General features: G+C 42.4%; 1 protein-coding gene across 3 annotated transcripts in view; it reads right to left on the bottom strand.

Moving 5' to 3' along the window:
- LOC118388459 (membrane-associated guanylate kinase, WW and PDZ domain-containing protein 3-like) overlaps positions 1 to 19,107 on the bottom strand; it is a 160,060-nt gene that overhangs the window by 34,196 nt on the left and 106,757 nt on the right. For all 3 annotated transcript variants that reach the window (XM_052526772.1, XM_035777562.2, XM_052526773.1), the window contains exons 2-3: positions 18,443 to 18,559; positions 3,724 to 3,843 (exon numbers count right to left, since the gene is read on the bottom strand). In XM_052526772.1, the coding sequence (XP_052382732.1) occupies positions 3,724 to 3,843; positions 18,443 to 18,559 (237 nt within the window). The remainder of the gene's footprint in view (positions 1 to 3,723; positions 3,844 to 18,442; positions 18,560 to 19,107) is intronic.

Below are 19,107 nucleotides of genomic sequence, written 5' to 3'. Positions count from 1 at the left end.
CAGTTTGCCACAAAACTAATTTGCATGTGAAAATATGATCTTGCTGTAAATTTGCGTCAAATTGGGCCAAAGATTTGCCACAAATGTTTGTCAGAAGCCTGTCTCCCCACTCCCCACTAGGGATTTTTTCAGCAACCAATTGCACTGATCATTGAATATAGCAATGAACTATCTATGAGAGTTTTTTCTCCTGATGAAGAAAAACCTTGTGACACTGCCTATAAATATTTTGTGAAGATAATGGAGCGTAATCTGCTCATTTAGCTCATGGGATGATCAATCTCTGACTAGCTGTTGAACACTGTGTATAAAAATGAATGCACAAATGTAATTATTCAACTTTCATTAAGATCTTTTTTAGATCTTTTTTATGTGCACACTGATTTGAGAAGCCGACAATATTTTATGTGTATTTGTTTGCTAAACATGTGAATATGTTTATGGGAGTAATATGGAATTATATTTAGGCAATATTATATTTTAAGGTAAAATACTTACATTGCTTTACAAAAAGTAACAATTACACAGAGCCTATTCAGTAGAAACATAATTCATAAGCAGCTTAATTAAAGAACCGGGAAAAGATGCCACTGGGAAATAGGGTAAATAATTACCCTCTGTAAAATTGATCTCCTTTTCATTTGTACTGTGCTTATTTTCATCTTATAAACATTTGTATCTATCTCTCCACCTATTAAAATGTAAACATTGCAGGTACGTCTATTATAGAAGATATGCACAAACTCAAAACACAGATGTATTATCTCTCTATAAGGTAACAAAGTGGGGAAACAGGACAAAGATTTTAAAAAAGCAAGTGCAGCAAATACAACACAATCCTTCCATTTCAATGACCAAACAATACTTGTTCAGCTGTGTCTTTGAAAAGCCCCATCTCTGTCAGTCAAGGGCCCCTAACACAGAGAATGATAGTAGCTACAGTATGGTAAAGTGGATCAAAGCATCTCCCTCCAATTGTCATGTGTCGCGCTACGGGCTCACCACTCACCACTGTTCTCCAAATGACACTCATCCGCATTTTTCAGAGATGGTTTCATTAACACCGGTGGAACAGAGATAGCAGGGAGAGATTGGGGGCCGCTCGCTAATGCCTGCCTGTCCCTGCCATTCATCAGTCAGATGCTGTAGCACGTTGATGAATTACTTACAAAAACATATCTCTGGGTAAATGTGTGTCATAAATGTGAAGGAGTGTGAAAGCGCCCAGTCAGGGGAGATTTCTGCTATAATTTGTTATTTTAAACTACGGGGAGGCCTCAAACTGACAAGCATAGGGGTGGCTTGTTTGACATCACTTAAACATGGGAAATGCCAAGAGGTTGATGAGTCACCTTACTGTATAATTTCATGTGTACACTCATACTGTATGCACTCACAGTTCTCATAGGAATCAGAATCATGAACACAGTGGGATTCCCTGGCCCAAGAACATTTGACAAGAATTTGAATTAGACAGACTCTCCCATTTCCTGGTAACAGTTATGTCAGCAGCCCCAAACCATGTGCTTTGTTAATTTCTGGGCAGCTGTCCCTGTGCTGTGCTGCCTGACCCGACCTGAACCACACGGAAGAGCAGCGCCAGAGTGAGGGCTGAGCCCAGACGGACTCCCTCTCAGAGCCTGGCACAGATGGCTGTGTCTGCTTGGCATGAAACCTGGGACCCTGTGGGCCACCCTGGCACAAACTGCATCCCAGCAGCACCGCCTGGGAGAAGGAAGAGGCCTCAGCTCACTGGGCGGGGCAGGTCTGGCATTGCACTGGGTGAGTCTGTGTGACAAAGCCCCTCCTTAACTATGGGGGATATACAGTGCCTTGCAAAAGTATTCATCCCCCTTGGCGTTTTCTATTTTGTGGCATTACAATCTGTAATTTAAATAGATTTTTATGGATTTCATGTAATGGACACAAGTGAAATTCAAAAAATCTATTGTTTCAAAAAATTATAAAAATATAAAACGTAAAAGTGGTGTGTGCATATGTATTCACGCCCTTTGCTATGAAGCCCCTAAATAAGATCTGGTGCAACCAATCACCTTCAGAAGTCACATGATTAGTTAAAGAAAGTCCACCTGTGTGCAATCTAAGTGTCACATGATCTGTCACATGATCTCAGTATATATACACCACTTCTGAAAGGCTACAGAGTCTGCAACACCACTAGGCAAGGGGCACCACCAAGCAAGCAGCACCATGAAGATCAAGGAGCTCGCCAAACAGGTCAGGGACAAAGTTGTGGAGAAGTACAGATCAGGGTTGGGTTAAAAAAAATATCAGAAACATTGAACATCCCACAGAGCACCATTGAATCCATTATTAAAACATGGAAAGAATATGGCACCACAACAAACCTGCCAAGAGAGGGTCGCCCACCAAAACTCACAGACCAGGCAAGGAGGGCATTAATCAGAGAGGCAGCAAAGAGACCAAAGATAACCCAGAAGGAGCTGCAAACCTCCACAGTGGAGATTGGAGTATCTGTCGATAGGACCATTTTAAGCCACATAACTGCAGGAAGCTGGGCATTACGGAAAAGTGGCCAGAAAAAAAGCCATTGCTTAAAGAACTGCCAAAGGGGGCGGAGTTAGTTCTGTCATACTATCCAGGTCTGTGCCCAAAAATATTCAGCTTCTACATTTTAAAAATCCACCTTCTCACCCCAGCTGTGCCCTGGACACCATATGTGGAAGGATTGCCCCCCCATCTATTGTCAGAGCTCATACTGTTAGGTGACCTAAATTGGGACATGCTTAAGAAGTAAAACTGTAAAACTGATTCAACTGTGAGTGATTATATACAATAGCAGGAAAACCCATAAACAGACATTCTTGTGTCAACACTGAAAATAAAATATATATGTATTTTACTATGTATGAACTGTCATCTGCTGCTATAACAACATTTGCTATGTTTACATACAGGAGTTCACACAACATTTACATTTACATTTAAGTCATTTAGCAGACGCTCTTATCCAGAGCGACTTACAAATTGGTGCATTCACCTTATGACATCCAGTAGAACAGTCACTTTACAATAGTGCATCTAAATCTTAAAGGGGGGGGTGAGAAGGATTACTTATCCTATCCTAGGTATTCCTTAAAGAGGTGGGGTTTCAGGTGTCTCCGGAAGGTGGTGATTGACTCCGCTGTCCGCTGTCCAGTTCAGTGTGTCATCACCAAGGCACAAACTAAACAGATTTTCCTTTATAAAGATGGCACCTCTTTTGTCGGAGAGGATACCGCAAGGATGGGAGGCCATATAAAGACATCTGGTATCTGCCAGTAGTTTTTGGAAGCATGCGACCTCATAGGTAGAGAGGGCCATAAATACATGAATAAACCATAGATAGCTTCTCCTCTGCCTCTGCACTAGTGGAGTCAGCTGGCCAGACACAGTCCAGCAGGTTAAAACATCTACAGAGGATCTACTGAGGTTGGAGATCAGGTGGAGCAGCCTATCAGCACATTGCCGCTCTATAGATTAAAGGAGTTCTTCATGGAAAGAGCAGCTCAAGGGCTCTTGAGTATCCTCGCCTCCTTGTGATCGAAGGTTTCAGTTCAAACAAGCCTCTTAATAATGTTTGCCTGATAAATCCTTTTAGCCTTGGCCAATGCAATTCACTCTTGGCAGCTGTAATTAATTCAACAACGGACTATTAAGTTTATTAATCAATTATTGAACGCTTCTTTAGTGAATCCTCACCATCGTAGGTTCCACACTCCAGAAGAAGGCCACTCCCCTCCAGGATACGGAAGTCTCCCACGCTGATGAAGTTGTAGTCCACACCCGGTACCTCCCTTTCTCTGGGCAGCCGTGTGGTGCCTGTTAATCACACAAACAAATACAAACATGAGCATATGAGAATGCAATAACAATTGAATATAGAATGAGCCCATGAACACTGATGCAAAGGGTAGGAAACATATGGAGGGAGGGCCTATTTCGTGCTCACTGGTATCACAGATAGATCAAAGAAAAGGACATGGGGATTGTGTGATATTAGCATTAGGGGGTTCACAGCATTCTCTCATTAACAGGATGTCTGTATCTGTCTTCTTATGCCAGCTTTAGTCCCTGAAAATGCCCCCCATAAGGCAATTACTGAGGGCACCGCTACATGCCAAGCCTCTATCTCACCTGCAGCATCATTTAGATGGCACACCAATATTGCTGCTACTGTAACTATTCCATTGTCAACTTGTTGAGGGAAACATGAAGATGAACTGTGCTTTGCTTTGAGGGTGCTGAGTATCTACTTGGGAGCAGAGAGTATTTGAGCACACTTTTAACTTTATACCCCCAACACAGTCAATATAGTAATTCCATATGAATTGAATCACTTTCTCCTCCACCCATTTTAATTTGAATGAAATATTCCATACATGTTTGCTAATGGTAGAAGTGATGATATAGTTACTATTTGGACCTGAATGTCAAAACATTCAGGAGATGGAGGTGTTCAAAGTTTACCCATTTTGCTTACTCCTCCCTACCATCAGATATCCATGTCTTCATCACTGAAAAAACTGTTGAGTTTTACAAAGTTTACAATACAGGGTTGTCAATCTATTAAATGATTAATAATATATATATATATATATATACACACTGCTCAAAAAAATTCAGAGAACACTAAAATATCACATCCTAGATCTGAATGAATGAAATATTCATATTAAATATTTTTTCTTTACATAGTTGAATGTGCTGACAACAAAATCACACAAAAATTATCAATGGAAATCAAATGTATCAACCATGGAGGTCTGGATTTGAAGTCACACTCAAAATTAAAGTGGAAAACCACACTACAGGCTGATCCAACTTTGATGTAATGTCCTTAAAACAAGTCAAAATGAGGCTCAGTAGTGTGTGTGGCCTCCACGTGCCTGTATGACCTCCCTACAATGCCTGGGCATGCTCCTGATGAGGTGACGGATGGTCTCCTGAGGGATCTCCTCCCAGACCTGGACTAAAGCATCCGCCAACTCCTGGACAGTCTGTGGTGCAACGTGGCGTTGGTGGATGGAGCAAGACATGATGTCCCAGATGTGCTCAATTGGATTCAGGTCTGGGGAAGGGGCGGGCCAGTCCACAGCATCAATGCCTTCCTCTTGCAGGAACTGCTGACACACTCCAGCCACATGAGGTCTAGCATTGTCTTTCATTAGGAGGAACCCAGGGCCAACCGCACCAGCATATGGTCTCACAAGGGGTCTGAGGATCTCATCTCGGTACCTAATGGCAGTCAGGCTTCCTCTGGCGAGCACATGGAGGGCTGTGTGGCCCCCCAAAGAAATGCCACCACACACCATGACTGACCCACCGCCAAACCGGTCATGCTGGAGGATGTTGCAGGCAGCAGAACGTTCTCCACGGCGTCTCCAGACTCTGTCACATGTGCTCAGTGTGAACCTGCCTTCGACCAGCACAAAAACATCCTGTGGCGGACTGCAATAGCATCGAATAGTCCCCGCGATATGCAACTGTTCAGGGAAGTCAGGAACCAATACACGCAGTCAGTCAGGAAAGCTAAGGCCAGCTTCTTCAGGCAGAAATGTGCATCCTGTAGCTCCAACTCCAAAAAGTTCTGGGACACTCTGAAGTCCATGGAGAACAAGAGCACCTCTTCCCAGCTGCCCACTGCACTGAGGCTAGGTATCACGGTCACCACCGATAAATCCATGATTATAGAAAACTTCAACAAGCATTTCTCAACGGCTGGCCATGCCTTCCGCCTGGCTACTCCAACCTCGGCCAACAGCCCCCCGCAGCTACTCGCCCAAGCCTCTCCAGGTTCTCCTTTACCCAAATCCAGATAGCAGATGTTCTGAAAGGGCTGCAAAACCTGGACCCGTACAAATCAGCTGGGCTTGACAATCTGGACCCTCTATTTCTGAAACTATCCGCCATTGTCGCAACCCCTATTACCAGCCTGTTCAAACTCTCTTTCATATCGTCTGAGATCCCCAAGGATTGGAAAGCTGCCGCAGTCATCCCCCTCTTCAAAGGGGGAGACACCCTGGACCCAAACTGTTACAGACCTATATCCATCCTGCCCTGCCTATCTAAGGTCTTCGAAAGCCAAGTCAACAAACAGGTCACTGACCATCTCGAATCCCACCGTACCTTCTCCGCTGTGCAATCTGGTTTCCGAGCCGGTCACAGGTGCACCTCAGCCACGCTCAAGGTACTAAACGATATCATAACCGCCATCGATAAAAGACAGTACTGTGCAGCCATCTTCATCGACCTTGCCAAGGCTTTCAACTCTGTCAATCACCATATTCTTATCGGCAGACTCAGTAGCCTCGGTTTTTCTGATGACTGCCGTGCCTGGTTCACCAACTACTTTGCAGACAGAGTTCAGTGTGTCAAATCGGAGGGCATGCTGTCCGGTCCTCTGGCAGTCTATGGGGGTGCCACAGGGTTCAATTCTCAGGCCGACTCTTTTCTTTGTATATATCAATGATGTTGCTCTTGCTGCGGGTGATTCCCTGATCCACCTCTACGCAGACGACACCATTCTATATACTTCCGGCCCGTCCTTGGACACTGTGCTATCTAACCTCCAAACGAGCTTCAATGCCATACAACACTCCTTCCGTGGCCTCCAACTGCTCTTAAACGCTAGTAAAACCAAATGCATGCTTTTCAACCGTTCGCTGCCTGCACCCACACGCCTGACTAGCATCACCACCCTGGATGGTTCCGACCTTGAATATGTGGACATCTATAAGTACTTAGGTGTCTGGCTAGACTGTAAACTCTCCTTCCAGACTCATATCAAACATCTCCAATCGAAAATCAAATCTAGAGTCGGCTTTCTATTCCGCAACAAAGCCTCCTTCACTCACGCCGCCAAACTTACCCTAGTAAAACTGACTATCCTACCGATCCTCGACTTCGGCGATGTCATCGACAAAATCGCTTCCAACACTCTACTCAGCAAACTGGATGCAGTTTATCACAGTGCCTTCCGTTTTGTCACTAAAGCACCTTATACCACCCACCACTGCGACCTGTATGCTCTAGTCGGCTGGCCCTCGCTACATATTCGTCACCAGACCCACTGGCTCCAGGTCATCTACATGTCCATGCTAGGTAAAGCTCCGCCTTATCTCAGTTCACTGGTCACGATGGCAACACCCATCCGTAGCACGCGCTCCAGCAGGTGTATCTCACTGATCATCCCTAAAGCCAACACCTCATTTGGCCGCCTTTCGTTCCAGTTCTCTGCTGCCTGTGACTGGAACGAATTGCAAAAATCGCTGAAGTTGGAGACTTTTATCTCCCTCACCAATTTCAAACATCTGCTATCTGAGCAGCTAACCGATCGCTGCAGCTGTACATAGTCTATGGTAAATAGCCCACCCATTTTTACCTACCTCATCCCCATACTGTTTTTATTTATTTACTTTTCTGCTCTTTTGCACATCAATATCTCTACCTGTACACGACCATCTGATCATTTATCACTCCAGTGTTAATCTGCAAAATTGTAATTATTCGCCTACCTCCTCATGCCTTTTGCACATTATGTATATAGACTATTTTTTTCTACTGTGTTATTGACTTGTTAATTGTTTACTCCATGTGTAACTCTGTGTTGTCTGTTCACACTGCTGTGCTTTATCTTGGCCAGGTCGCAGTTGCAAATGAGAACTTGTTCTCAACTAGCCTACCTGGTTAAATAAAGGTGAAATAAAAAAATTAAATTGTAAAAACATCTGTGAAGAGCACAGGGCGCCAGTGGTGAATTTGCCAATCTTGGTGTTCTCTGGCAAATGCCAATCGTCCTGCATGGTGTTGGGCTGTAGTAAGCACAACCCCCACCTGTGGACGTCGGGCCCTCATACCACCCTCATGGAGTCTGTTTCTGACCGTTTGAGCAGACATATGCACATTTGTGGCCCGCTGGGGGTCATTTTGCAGGGCTCTGGCAGTGCTCCTCCTGCTCCTCCTTGTACTAAGGTGGAAGTAGCGGTCCAGCTGCTGGGTTGTTGCCCTCCTACGGCCTCCTCCATGTCTCCTGATGTACTGGCCTGTCTCCTGTTAGCGCCTCCATGCTCTGGACACTACGCTGACAGACACAGCAAACCTTCTTGCCACAGCTCGCATTAATGTGCCATCCTCGATGAGCTGCACTTCCTGAGCCACTTGTGTGGGTTGTAGACTCTGTCTACCACTAGAGTGAAAGCACCGCCAGCATTCAAAAGTGACCAAAACATCAGCCAGGAAGCATAGGAACTGAGAAGTGGTCTGTGGTCACCACCTGCAGAACCACTCCTTTATTGGGGGTGTCTTGCTTATTGTTGTCTATTTCATTTGCACAACAGCATGTGAAATTTATTGTCAATCAGTGTTGCTTCCTAAGTGGACAGTTTGATTTCACAGAAGTGTAATTGACTTGGAGTTACATTGTGTTGTTTAAGTGTTCCCTTTATTTTTTTGAGCAGTGTATATACACAGTACCAGTCAAAAATTTGGACACCCCTACTCATTCACAGGTTTTTCTTTATCTTTACTATTTTCTACCTTGTATAATAATAGTGAACACATCAAAACTATGAAATAACACATATGGAATCATCTAATAACCAAAAACGTTTTAAACAAACCAAAATAGATTTTAGATTCTTCAAAGTAGCCATCCTTTGTCTTGATGACAGCTTTGCGCACTCTTGGCAATCTCCCAACCAGCCAAATGAGCAATGCTTTTCCAACAGTCTTGAAGGAGTTCCCACATATGCTGAGCACTTGTTGGCTGCTTTTCCTTCACTCTGCGGTCCAACTCATCCTAAACCATCTCAATTGGGTTGAGGTCAGGTGATTGTGGAGGCCAGGTCATCTGATGCAGCACTCCATCACTCTCCTTCTTGGTCAAATAGCTCTTACACAGCCTGGAGGTGTCCTTTTGTCCTGTTGAAAAACAAATGACAGACCCACTAAGTGCAAACACAATGGGATGGCGTATCGCTGCAGAATGTTGTGTTAGCCATGCTGGTTAAGTGTGCCTTGAATTCTAAATAAATCACTGACAGTGTCACCAGCAAAGCCCCCCACACCATCACATGTCCTCCACCATGCTTCATGGTGGGAAGCACACATGCGGAGATCATCCATTCACCTACTCTGCGTCTCACAAAGGCATGAAGTTGGGACCAAAAATCTCAAATTTGGACTCATCAGACCAAAGGACAGGTTTCCACTGGTTTAATGTCCATTGCTCGTGTTTCTTTGCCCAAACAAGTCTCTTCTTCTTATTGGTGTTCTTTAGTAGTGGTTTCTTTGCAGCAATTCAACCATGAAGGCCTGATTCACGCAGTCTCCTCTGAACAGTTGATATTGAGATGTGTCTGTTACTTGAACTCTGTAAAGCATTTATTTGGGCTGCAATCTGAGGTGCAGTTAACTCTAATCGTCTACAGCAGAGGTAACTCTGGTTCTTCCTTTCCTGTGGCGGTCTTCACAAGAGCCAGTTTCATCATAGCGCTTGATGGTTTTTGCGACTACACTTGAAGAAACTTTCAAAGTTTTTGAAATGTTCTGTGTTGACTGACGTTCATGTCTTAAAGTAATGATGAACTGTCGTTTCTCTTTGCTTATGGCTCCCAAGCTTGGGGCTCCCGAGTGATGTAGTGATCTAAGGCACTGCATCTCAGTGCAAGAGGCGTCACTACAGACCCTGGTTCAATTCCAGGCTGTATCACAACCGGCCGTGATTGGGAGTCACATAGGTTGGCCGGGGTCGGCCGTCATTGTAAATAAGAATTTGTTCATAACTGACTCGCCTAGTTAAATGAAGGTTACATTTTCTTTTTTAAAATAAACATTTAGCTGTTCTTGCCGTAATAAGGACTTGGTCTTTTACCAAATAGGGCTATCTTCTGTATACCACCCATACCTTGTCACAACACAACTGATTGGCTCAAACGCATTAATTTGTGAAATGTCTTTCCTTCTTAACTTTTAACAATGCACACCTGTTCATTGAAATCTATTCCATGTGACAACCTCATGAAGCTGGTTGAGAGTATGCCAAGAGTGTGCAAAGCTGTCATCAAGGCAAAGGGTGGTTAAGAATCTCAAATATTACATATTGTAACACTTTTGTTTTACACTTTTTTGGTTACTACATGATTCCATATGTGTTATTTCATAGTTTGATGTCTTCACTTCACTATTATTCTACAATGTAGAAAATAGGAAAAAATAAATAAAGACCCTGGAATGAGTGGGTGTGTCCAAACTTTTGACTGGTACTGTATATACACTACCGTTCATAAGTTTGGGGTCACTTAGAAATGTCCTTCTTTTTGAAAGAAAAGCACATTTTTTGTCCATTAAAATAACATAAAATTGATCAAAAATACAGTGTAGACATTGTTGTAAATGTTGTAAATGACTATTGTAGCTGGAAACGGCAGATTATTTATGTAATATCTACATAGGCGTACAAAGGCCCATTATCAGCAACCATCACTCCGGTGTTCCATTGGCACGTTGTGATAGCTAATTCAAGTTGATCATTTTAAAAGGCTAGAAAACTCTTTTGCAATTTTGTTAGCACAGTTCTGATTGAAGAAGCAATAAAACTAGACTAGTTATGTAATCTGGAGCATCAGCATTTGTGGGTTCGTTTTCAGGCTCAAAAAGGCCAGAAACAAATAACTTTCTTCTGACACTCATCAGTCTGTTGAAGGCTATTCCATGTGTGAAATATATATGTCACTTTTTACGTCAATTATCAAAAAAATGCATAAACTCCAATTTTTTTTATGTTCATATACTATATTTTGTATCTTAGACCCTATTTTAATACTCTAAGGTGTTTGTGTTGTGCCCGCCATCTGTGGAGACACAGCATACAAACTGGGTGTCATAATTTGGCTAATATATTTACTAAAATGTGAATTATATTGAAATGTCTACTTTTAAATGGTACAACAAAGATGGTTGGAGATCCACACAACAGAGAATGCTAACTTATCCATTGTTCTAAATTAAACTGTCCATCTTCCATAGGAAGAAATCACATAAATATAGATCATAGAATAATATAATAGAATAAGACAATGGTGTACCAGCTATTGCAGTGGTCTGAAGGGATAGGTTCATTCTATGAATTATATTTCTATGATTGAAATGACACCCACCCTGTATTCATGAGTATGCTGTGTCTCAACTGATGATGGGCAGGGTATGCAGATTGGGTCATGGGTCAGGTTATAGGTTAGGTAAGGTTTAAATTATGAAGTCAATCTCAATGTGATTTGGATTTTAAAGGATTAGCGCCTAGACTGGTGCAAAAAATATTTTTGACCAATCACACATGAAGCAATTCCACAACAGCGCCTCTTCAACCACAGGCGACTGAAGAAATTCAGCATGGGCCCTCAGATCCTCAAAAATGTCTACAGCTGCACTATCGAGAGCATCTTGACTGGCTGCATCACCGCCTGGTATGGCAACTGCACCGCCCTCAACTGCAAGGTTGTACAGAGGGTGGTGCAGATGGTCCAACACATCACTGGGACATAGCTCCCTGCTCTCCAGTACATCTACACCAGGCGGTGTTTGAGGAAGGCCCGGAAGACCAGCAAGGACTCCAGTCACCTGAGCCACGGACTGTTCACTCTGTTACCATCTGGCAAGCGGTATCCGAGGAATGGGTCTCAGACCAACGGTAGAACACAATCAAATGTACGTTGTGGAGAACGTGGACAGAATCATGAAATCCAGACATTAGAATGGAATTTCAGCAATGTTAACAAAATTAGAATTTATTAGAAAGTGCATTAATTTGGCCAAGATTATTATAAGACATGAACAAACTGCATCAGTGATCCATATTTTCCTTCAATTTCTGAAGAGGCAAAGGCATAGGAATGCCCCTGTTTGTGTGTGAGTGCTTGTCTGCCTTTTTGTGTACTCGTTAGTGACGTTGCTAATGTAATGACAACAGACTTCTAGTAGAGGGAAAGGTCCCCCAAAACCTTATCAATTAAATGCTAACTACAAAGTAGCTATGCCTACCTGGCAGAATGATATCATGATTATTTTCATCAGTACAGTGGCCATTTGTTTTGCAAACACTGCAATCACATGAGCGTTACAGAATCATCGCTAACCAAACAACAGTCTCTGGCTAGTGTGAAGTTGAATTAAAACCTGTTATGGATCATGCGCATTTTCGCAGCAAATGTTAAAAAAAAAAGTTGCATTACAAAAGTTGCATTACAAAAGTATTTCGAAGTGTTTTGTGAAAGTTTATCATCGACTTTTTTAATTTTAAAAAATGACGTTGCGTTATCAAACTCAGTTTTTTCCTTGATGACACAGTCTTCATAGATCGATATCTAGGCTATATATGGACCGATTTAATCGAAAAAAAAGTATTTTGGGGGTGCATGCTATCAGATAATAGCTTCTCATGCTTTCGCCGAAAAGCATTTTACAAATCTGACTTGGTGGATAGATTCACGAGTGTAGCTTTAATTCATTACCTTGAATGTGTGTTTTAATGAAAGTTTGAGTTTTATCAAAAACTATAGGTGGCGCTCTGAAATTTCCGCTGATTGATGTTCCTGCAGTGGAACTATATTCTGCGTCATCCTTAAGAAGTTTTAAGGGCCACTACACCTAGACCTCAAAAGTGGTCTCCTGATGTGGTTTAAGCATTGTTGAGCACTTAGAACATCCAAATGGTCTGTTTTTCTATTTAAAAAGTGTGATTTTCAGACCGAAAACCATGAACAACAAAACACAGAAAACCGAATTTGGGAAAGAAATAAACGGAATCAGGCAAAAAAGCATAACTGATTTTATATGGCCCTACAACATGCTCCGAGACAGCTTCTACAACCAGGACATCACTGCTGAACACCTAACCCTATCTGTCTCCCTGCACATTAGTGACTACTTGCACCTAAGATACTATTTGCACTCTCTACACATCCAACCCTTACACACAAGCACACACACCAGAACCACCCACAAACAAACAAACAAACAAACACACACACACCACAACCACCCATAAACACACAAACACAAATACACACATACACACAGCAGAGGAGCCATTGTAATGGCCAGAGTGGAATAAATGGAATGGTATCAAACATATAGAAACCATGTTTGACTCTGATCCATTTATTCAATTACAATGAGCAGGACCTCCTATAGCTCCTCCCACCAGCCTCCACTGAAACACACACACACACACACACACACACACACACACACACACACACACACACACACACACACACACATATATATATATATATATATATATATATATATATATATCTACAGTCAACAATGCTGCTCTGTTATACCTACAGTATCAGATTTCTATTATGTTAGCAAGTGATAGCTGGTGATAGTGATTCACAAGCTCAACCTATTTGAAATATCGGCAACACCTGGCATCGTTTGCCGGCCAGATTCAAAAACTTGAAAACCCCATTAGAAGAAAGAAAAGCTTGAAAAACCATTTAGATTTTTTCCTAAAGTTTAGGGGGACCATAATTTATGATGGTTTTTATTTTAGTTAGTTTTGCAGTCAAATAAAATAGTTTCTGTATAGTTTTAGTTTTCTAAAACTGTTTTGTTAATTATTTTATATCAGTTTATCAGTAAATCAGTAAATAAATTTTCATGATTAGTTTTCGTTTTCATTTATTATAATAATCTTGATTCACATGGTCACGTTCATCTGAAACAAGCACTTCTCCCTCAGCAGTGTAACTCTTGGCAATGTGTGTGTGTGTGTGTGTGTGTGCTCCTGTGTGTGTGTTTTGTACAGTATGTGTGTGTGAGAGATATAATGAGAATGCATGAACATGTGTCTACCTTGGTCCCAAATTGGCACTCCATCAAGTCGTTCATAATCTCTCCCTTTCATATACTGCGGTCCTACTTTTTTAAGACCTGGCTAGCATCGATGCCACAGACACAGACAAAGAAAGAGTCACGCCTCAGCAGGGACATCAGAGGCGGTTTCACTCAGAAAAAGAGGACCAGAAATATAACATGGCATTTTTTTGCATTATTTCATCTTGGCACTTGAAAAATCCACTGGGATTCGTGTGTCAAATACAGAGGGGGAAAACTATTGCAAAAATGAGGAGCCTCAGTGCTTTTGTGGCCATAGCATTTACTTTGAAGAAGAGAAAATGGGTTAAAGATACATTTTTTATAAGTGTGCAGGAATTTAAAACAGCTTATTCAAGAACTGTCCCACTGGGCACACACTGGTTGACTGAACGTTGTTTCCACGTCATTTCAATTAAATTACATTGAACCAACGTGGAATAGATGTTGAATTGGCGTCTGTATCCAGTAGGGTATTACGTGAAAACACAAATTCAGGAAAATCATGTCATTCAAGGCCATGGCATGTCTCTTATAAAGATCTCAGAATAAAACATAATTTTGCATGGCACTGAACTATATTCATGCCAAAAACTAAACTCAATGGTATTATGTCACCAAGAGCACAACCAGCAGAGCCAGTTGCGGGGTGCAGTACTGCACTCCCCTCTCACCAAGTCTACATAAGCCAGCAGAAAAAGAGAGTGCAGTTGAAAGAGGGGCTCAGGAGGCTGTGTCTCCTCAGGGAAGGGAAGTCGTACTGGGACTGAGTGCGACCAAGGGCCCTTTTCCCTCTCGGAGACTGCCTCCCATCTTTGTCCCCTTATGAGCTCTTAAGAGCTTCCTGCTGCGCCTTTGTTATATTGGAGGATGTGGAGGCAGTCTGAGGCAGTCTGAGGCAGTCTGAGGTCCAATGAAGGAGACTCAGGGATTACCATGGCATGCGGTAAGGTCCTGTGAGCACTCTTTCTCTCTTTCTTTCTCCCACTCTCCCTCTATCTCTCGCTCCCCTCCTGATTGTCCCATCTTTCATTGCCCTCACAGAGCCCATAATACTGCTGTGCCATGGTCACGCCAAGGGGAGTGGGTAATGTTTGGGTTTTATAACAGAGCATCATCTTTATTATCATCCCAAAGTGATCGAAAGCTAGCTCTCAAAAGCACAAGGACAGAGTAGCCTTCCAGGACTGTATACTACACAGATGCAAAGGACAGATAGATAGATATTTCTGACCAACAGCACTTAGAGCTGTGGAACTAGGTCATTGGCACAGTGACATGGGAGCACACCACATTTACTACCATCCCATAAACCAACACAAAATGTATGATGGTTTGTGTGGTAGCAGTGTATTCGTGATGCTGGAAGTATAGACATGAATGAAATGCATGTTTGATTGAGGCTTGTTGATCTCGGACTTCTATTAATCTCAGCATATTGAATTAAAAAAGATTCAGAGTAAAAGAGAGAAAGAGAGAGGGGTAGAGAGGGAGTGAAAGAAAGAGATATGGAAGGCAAGAATGTCAGAAACAGAGAGACAGAAAAGGGTTAAAACACAGAGAGTGATAGAGAGTCATTCAGTCTTTCTGTCTCAGTCACTCTAGTCACTCACTCATTAATTAAGACAGTAATTCACAGAGGGAATTATGGATTCACAGTCATGCGGTGAGGCCAGAGTAGCTGATGGATGGTGGATTGCAGCTCTTAACTGTAGGACTGGGAGAAATATAAAAAAGATACTGTAAACATGTGAAGGAAGACGAGTAGATCCCTGAAATAGACATTTAATTTTGCAATTAACGATTGTCGTCATCCGCTAATGTAGCCATGAGATGAGTTCTAAGGAGCTACTGTATGTCCATCCCCTGAGAGATCTGGCAGGTTAGCCTCTGGAGAAAACACACCAACAGAGACACAGTGAATTCTATTACAGCACAACATAAAACATTCAGCACTGATAGAATGATGCACTTACTAACTCAACCTTTAAAGTGAGAAAGAACAGTTTTCACTCTGCCAGCTAAAGTAAGAAAGACGAAGTAAGTATTCAAACTAGGAGCACAGACTGGAGAAACTGTCAGGCACAAACAGGTGTACAGTGCCTTGCAAAAGTATTAATTCCCCTTGGCGCTTTTTCCTATTTTGTTGCATTACAACCTGTAATTTAAATGGATTTTTATTTGGATAACATGTAATGGACATACACAAAATAGTCCAAATTTGGTGAAGTGAAATGAAAAAATGTTACTTATTTGAAATAAGAAAAGGACCAGGAACTTTGAACATCCCACAGAGCACCATTAAATTCATTATTAAGAATATGGCACCACAACAAACCTGCCAAGAGAGGGCTGCCCACCAAATATCACGGACCAGGCAAGGAGGGCATTAATCAGAGACGCAACAAAGAGACCAAAGATAACCCTGAAGGAGCTGAAAACCTCCACAGCGGAGATTGGAATATCTGTCCATAGGACCACTTTAAGCTGTACACTCCACAGAGCTGGGCTTTATGGAAGAATGGCCAGAAAAAAGCATTGCATAAAGAAAAAAATAATGGCATGAGAGACTCTCCAAGCATATGGAAGAAGGTACTCTGGTCAGATAAGACATAGCCTTTTGGCCATCAAAGAAACCGCTATGTCTGGCATAAGTCCAACACCTCTCATCACCCCATGAACACCATCCCCACAGTGAAGTATTGTGGTGGCAGCATCGTGCTGTGGGGATGTTTTTCATCGGCAAGGACTGGGACTGGTCAGAATTGAAGGAATGATGTATGTTGCTAAATATAGGGAAATTCTTGAGGGAAACCTGTTTCAATCTTCCAGAGATTTGAGACTGGGACGGAGGTTCACCTTTCAGCAAGACAATGACCCTATGCATACTGCTAAAGCAACACTTGAGTGATTTAAGGGGAAACATTTAAATGTCTTGAAATGGCCTTGTCAAAGCTGAGACCTCAATCCAATTGAGAATCTGTGGTATGACTTAAAGATTGCTGTACACCAGTGGAACCCTTCCAACTTGAAGGAGCTGGAGCAGTTTTGCCTTGAAGAATGGAGAAAAATCCCAGTGGCTACATGTTCCAAGCTTATAGAGACATATCCCAAGAGACGTTCAGCTGTAATTGCTGCAAAAGGTGGCTCTACAAAGTATTGACTTTGGAGGGGGGTGAATAGTTATGCACGCTCAAGTTTTCTGTTTAAAAAAAAAATCTTATTTCTTGTTTGTTTCACAATAAAACATATTTTGCATCTTCAAAGTGGTAGGCATGTTGTGTAAATCAAATGATACAAATCCCACAAAAATCTATTTTAATTCCAGGTTGTAAGGCAACAAAATAAGAAAAATGCCAAGGGGGGTGAATACTTTTGCAAGCCACTGTACTTACATTGACTGTCCAAGAGAATGCAGAAATCTTCAACTCACATACTGTATGACCGAAAGTGGTTGAGAGAAGGGATTGATTGATAGTGGGAAAAATATTCCTCCTTTGCAAAAATGTAAATATACATGAGAGGTAAGTGGCTTACTTCTCATAAAAAATGTCCCACTTCTGCCTACAATTCCCCACTCTACAAGACAGTGTATCTTCCAGCCCTGTGGGGGAGAGTAGGGAGCCTATCGCTGTGTTTGTGACAGTGCCATGCAGAACTGTCTGTCATAGCCGGAGGAACAGTGGGATTGTGTGTGACTAAAACCTGAAGTATGCTCAAACATGTTGCTGTTCTTATTAGAGATGGTCCTTCTTTGGGAAAAATTAAATGGTAAATATTATGCTCGAAATGTTGTCACATAATGTATGTTAATAATGACATAATTACTACATCATTTGGAGATAAGGTCTCTGTTCTCCATGAATGTTCATCCTGTCTTCTATCAGAACCGCATTCCTTTCCTACTCTTAGCACACCATTGAGGAGAGGATAGCACCTCTATATCTATTCTTAACTGAAGGCTCTAACGGTCATTCAGACTAAAGTTAATGCAAATTGAAAGTAATTCTCATTGAAAGTAATTCAGATTGAAGGTAATTCAGATTGAAAGTAATTAGGATTGAACGTAATTTGCAGATTGATTGTTTCAATAACACACATCTTGCACCACTCAGAGTAAAATCTTTCGTATAAAAGACCACCATCACAGTCGCAATTTGGAGCAACGTCTGGGTTTATGAGGATTTCTTAGTTTTTGCTGTCATGGTGAGCTTTAGGTGTGTGTGTGAGACCTGGCTCGGTGAAGTGTGTTGTGTGAGGTGTGGTGTGAGGGGTGGTGTTAGGCGTCCGTGTGAGGGGTGGTGTTAGGCGTCCGTGTGAGGGGTGGTGTTAAGGGTGGTGTTAGGGGCCGTGTGAGGGTTGGTGTTAGGGGTGGTGTTAGGGGGTGTTGTGAGGGGTGCCTCTTAAATGTCACCCTATCCCCTCGAGTGCATTACATTTGACCATGGTCTGTATAGGGTTCTGGTCAAAAGTAGTGCACTAGGAGATAGGGTACCATTTCACATGCAGCCTAGGAGCAGAGGTTGAGGAGACTTACAGGGGATGGTGCGCAGGTAGAGGTTATCTCGGATGACCTGCTGCAGCTTGTGATCCAACGAGCCCTTCTGGAACTGCAGGCTTAGGTAGTGGCGCAGGTCTGTGTTCAAAACCTTCCCTGAGCAGACAGAGACACACAGTGTTATTACAGGGCCAGTGTACTAGAGTTACAGTGTCTAGAGGTTAGAGGTCAAACAAGAGGTTATAGGTCAAACAATATGCCTTCCCTTTCCATCCGTCACTCCTGTGAAGACACCTCATCTACACAATAAAACTGACAACAAAAAGGTTTTATATAATATGCATACAATGATAGACACTCACCGCAACAATGACAACCAAGCATAGGCCAAAAGCTTATATTCCAAAGGAACTGTGAAGTCTCAATGCAAAAATTTGAGTAAGAGGTTTTAACGGAAAACTCTCAGGAGCATCTCCTAACCACCCCCCAATGACTTTGTAAAAACAGAGGAAATTCACAAAGTTTGAGAGGAGACAGGAACTTGAGAGTCATCCTGTGAAAGCAGGTGAAAGTTTGCTGAGAGTCGGAAAAGATGAAGAGGAGAAAGAAAAGAAAGAGTGGAGAGAGAAGGAAGAGACCAGATCTTCAGGGTCTTGGATGTGAGCCTAGTCCCCTGGCTGACAGTGGGGGGAAAAGTGGCTTTG

This window comes from Oncorhynchus keta, chromosome 10 (assembly GCF_023373465.1).
Source record: "Oncorhynchus keta strain PuntledgeMale-10-30-2019 chromosome 10, Oket_V2, whole genome shotgun sequence".
In the NCBI taxonomy this organism is placed as follows: domain Eukaryota; kingdom Metazoa; phylum Chordata; class Actinopteri; order Salmoniformes; family Salmonidae; genus Oncorhynchus; species Oncorhynchus keta.
Note: the sequence above shows the minus strand (reverse complement) of the source record. Positions and strands in the feature narration are given on the sequence as shown.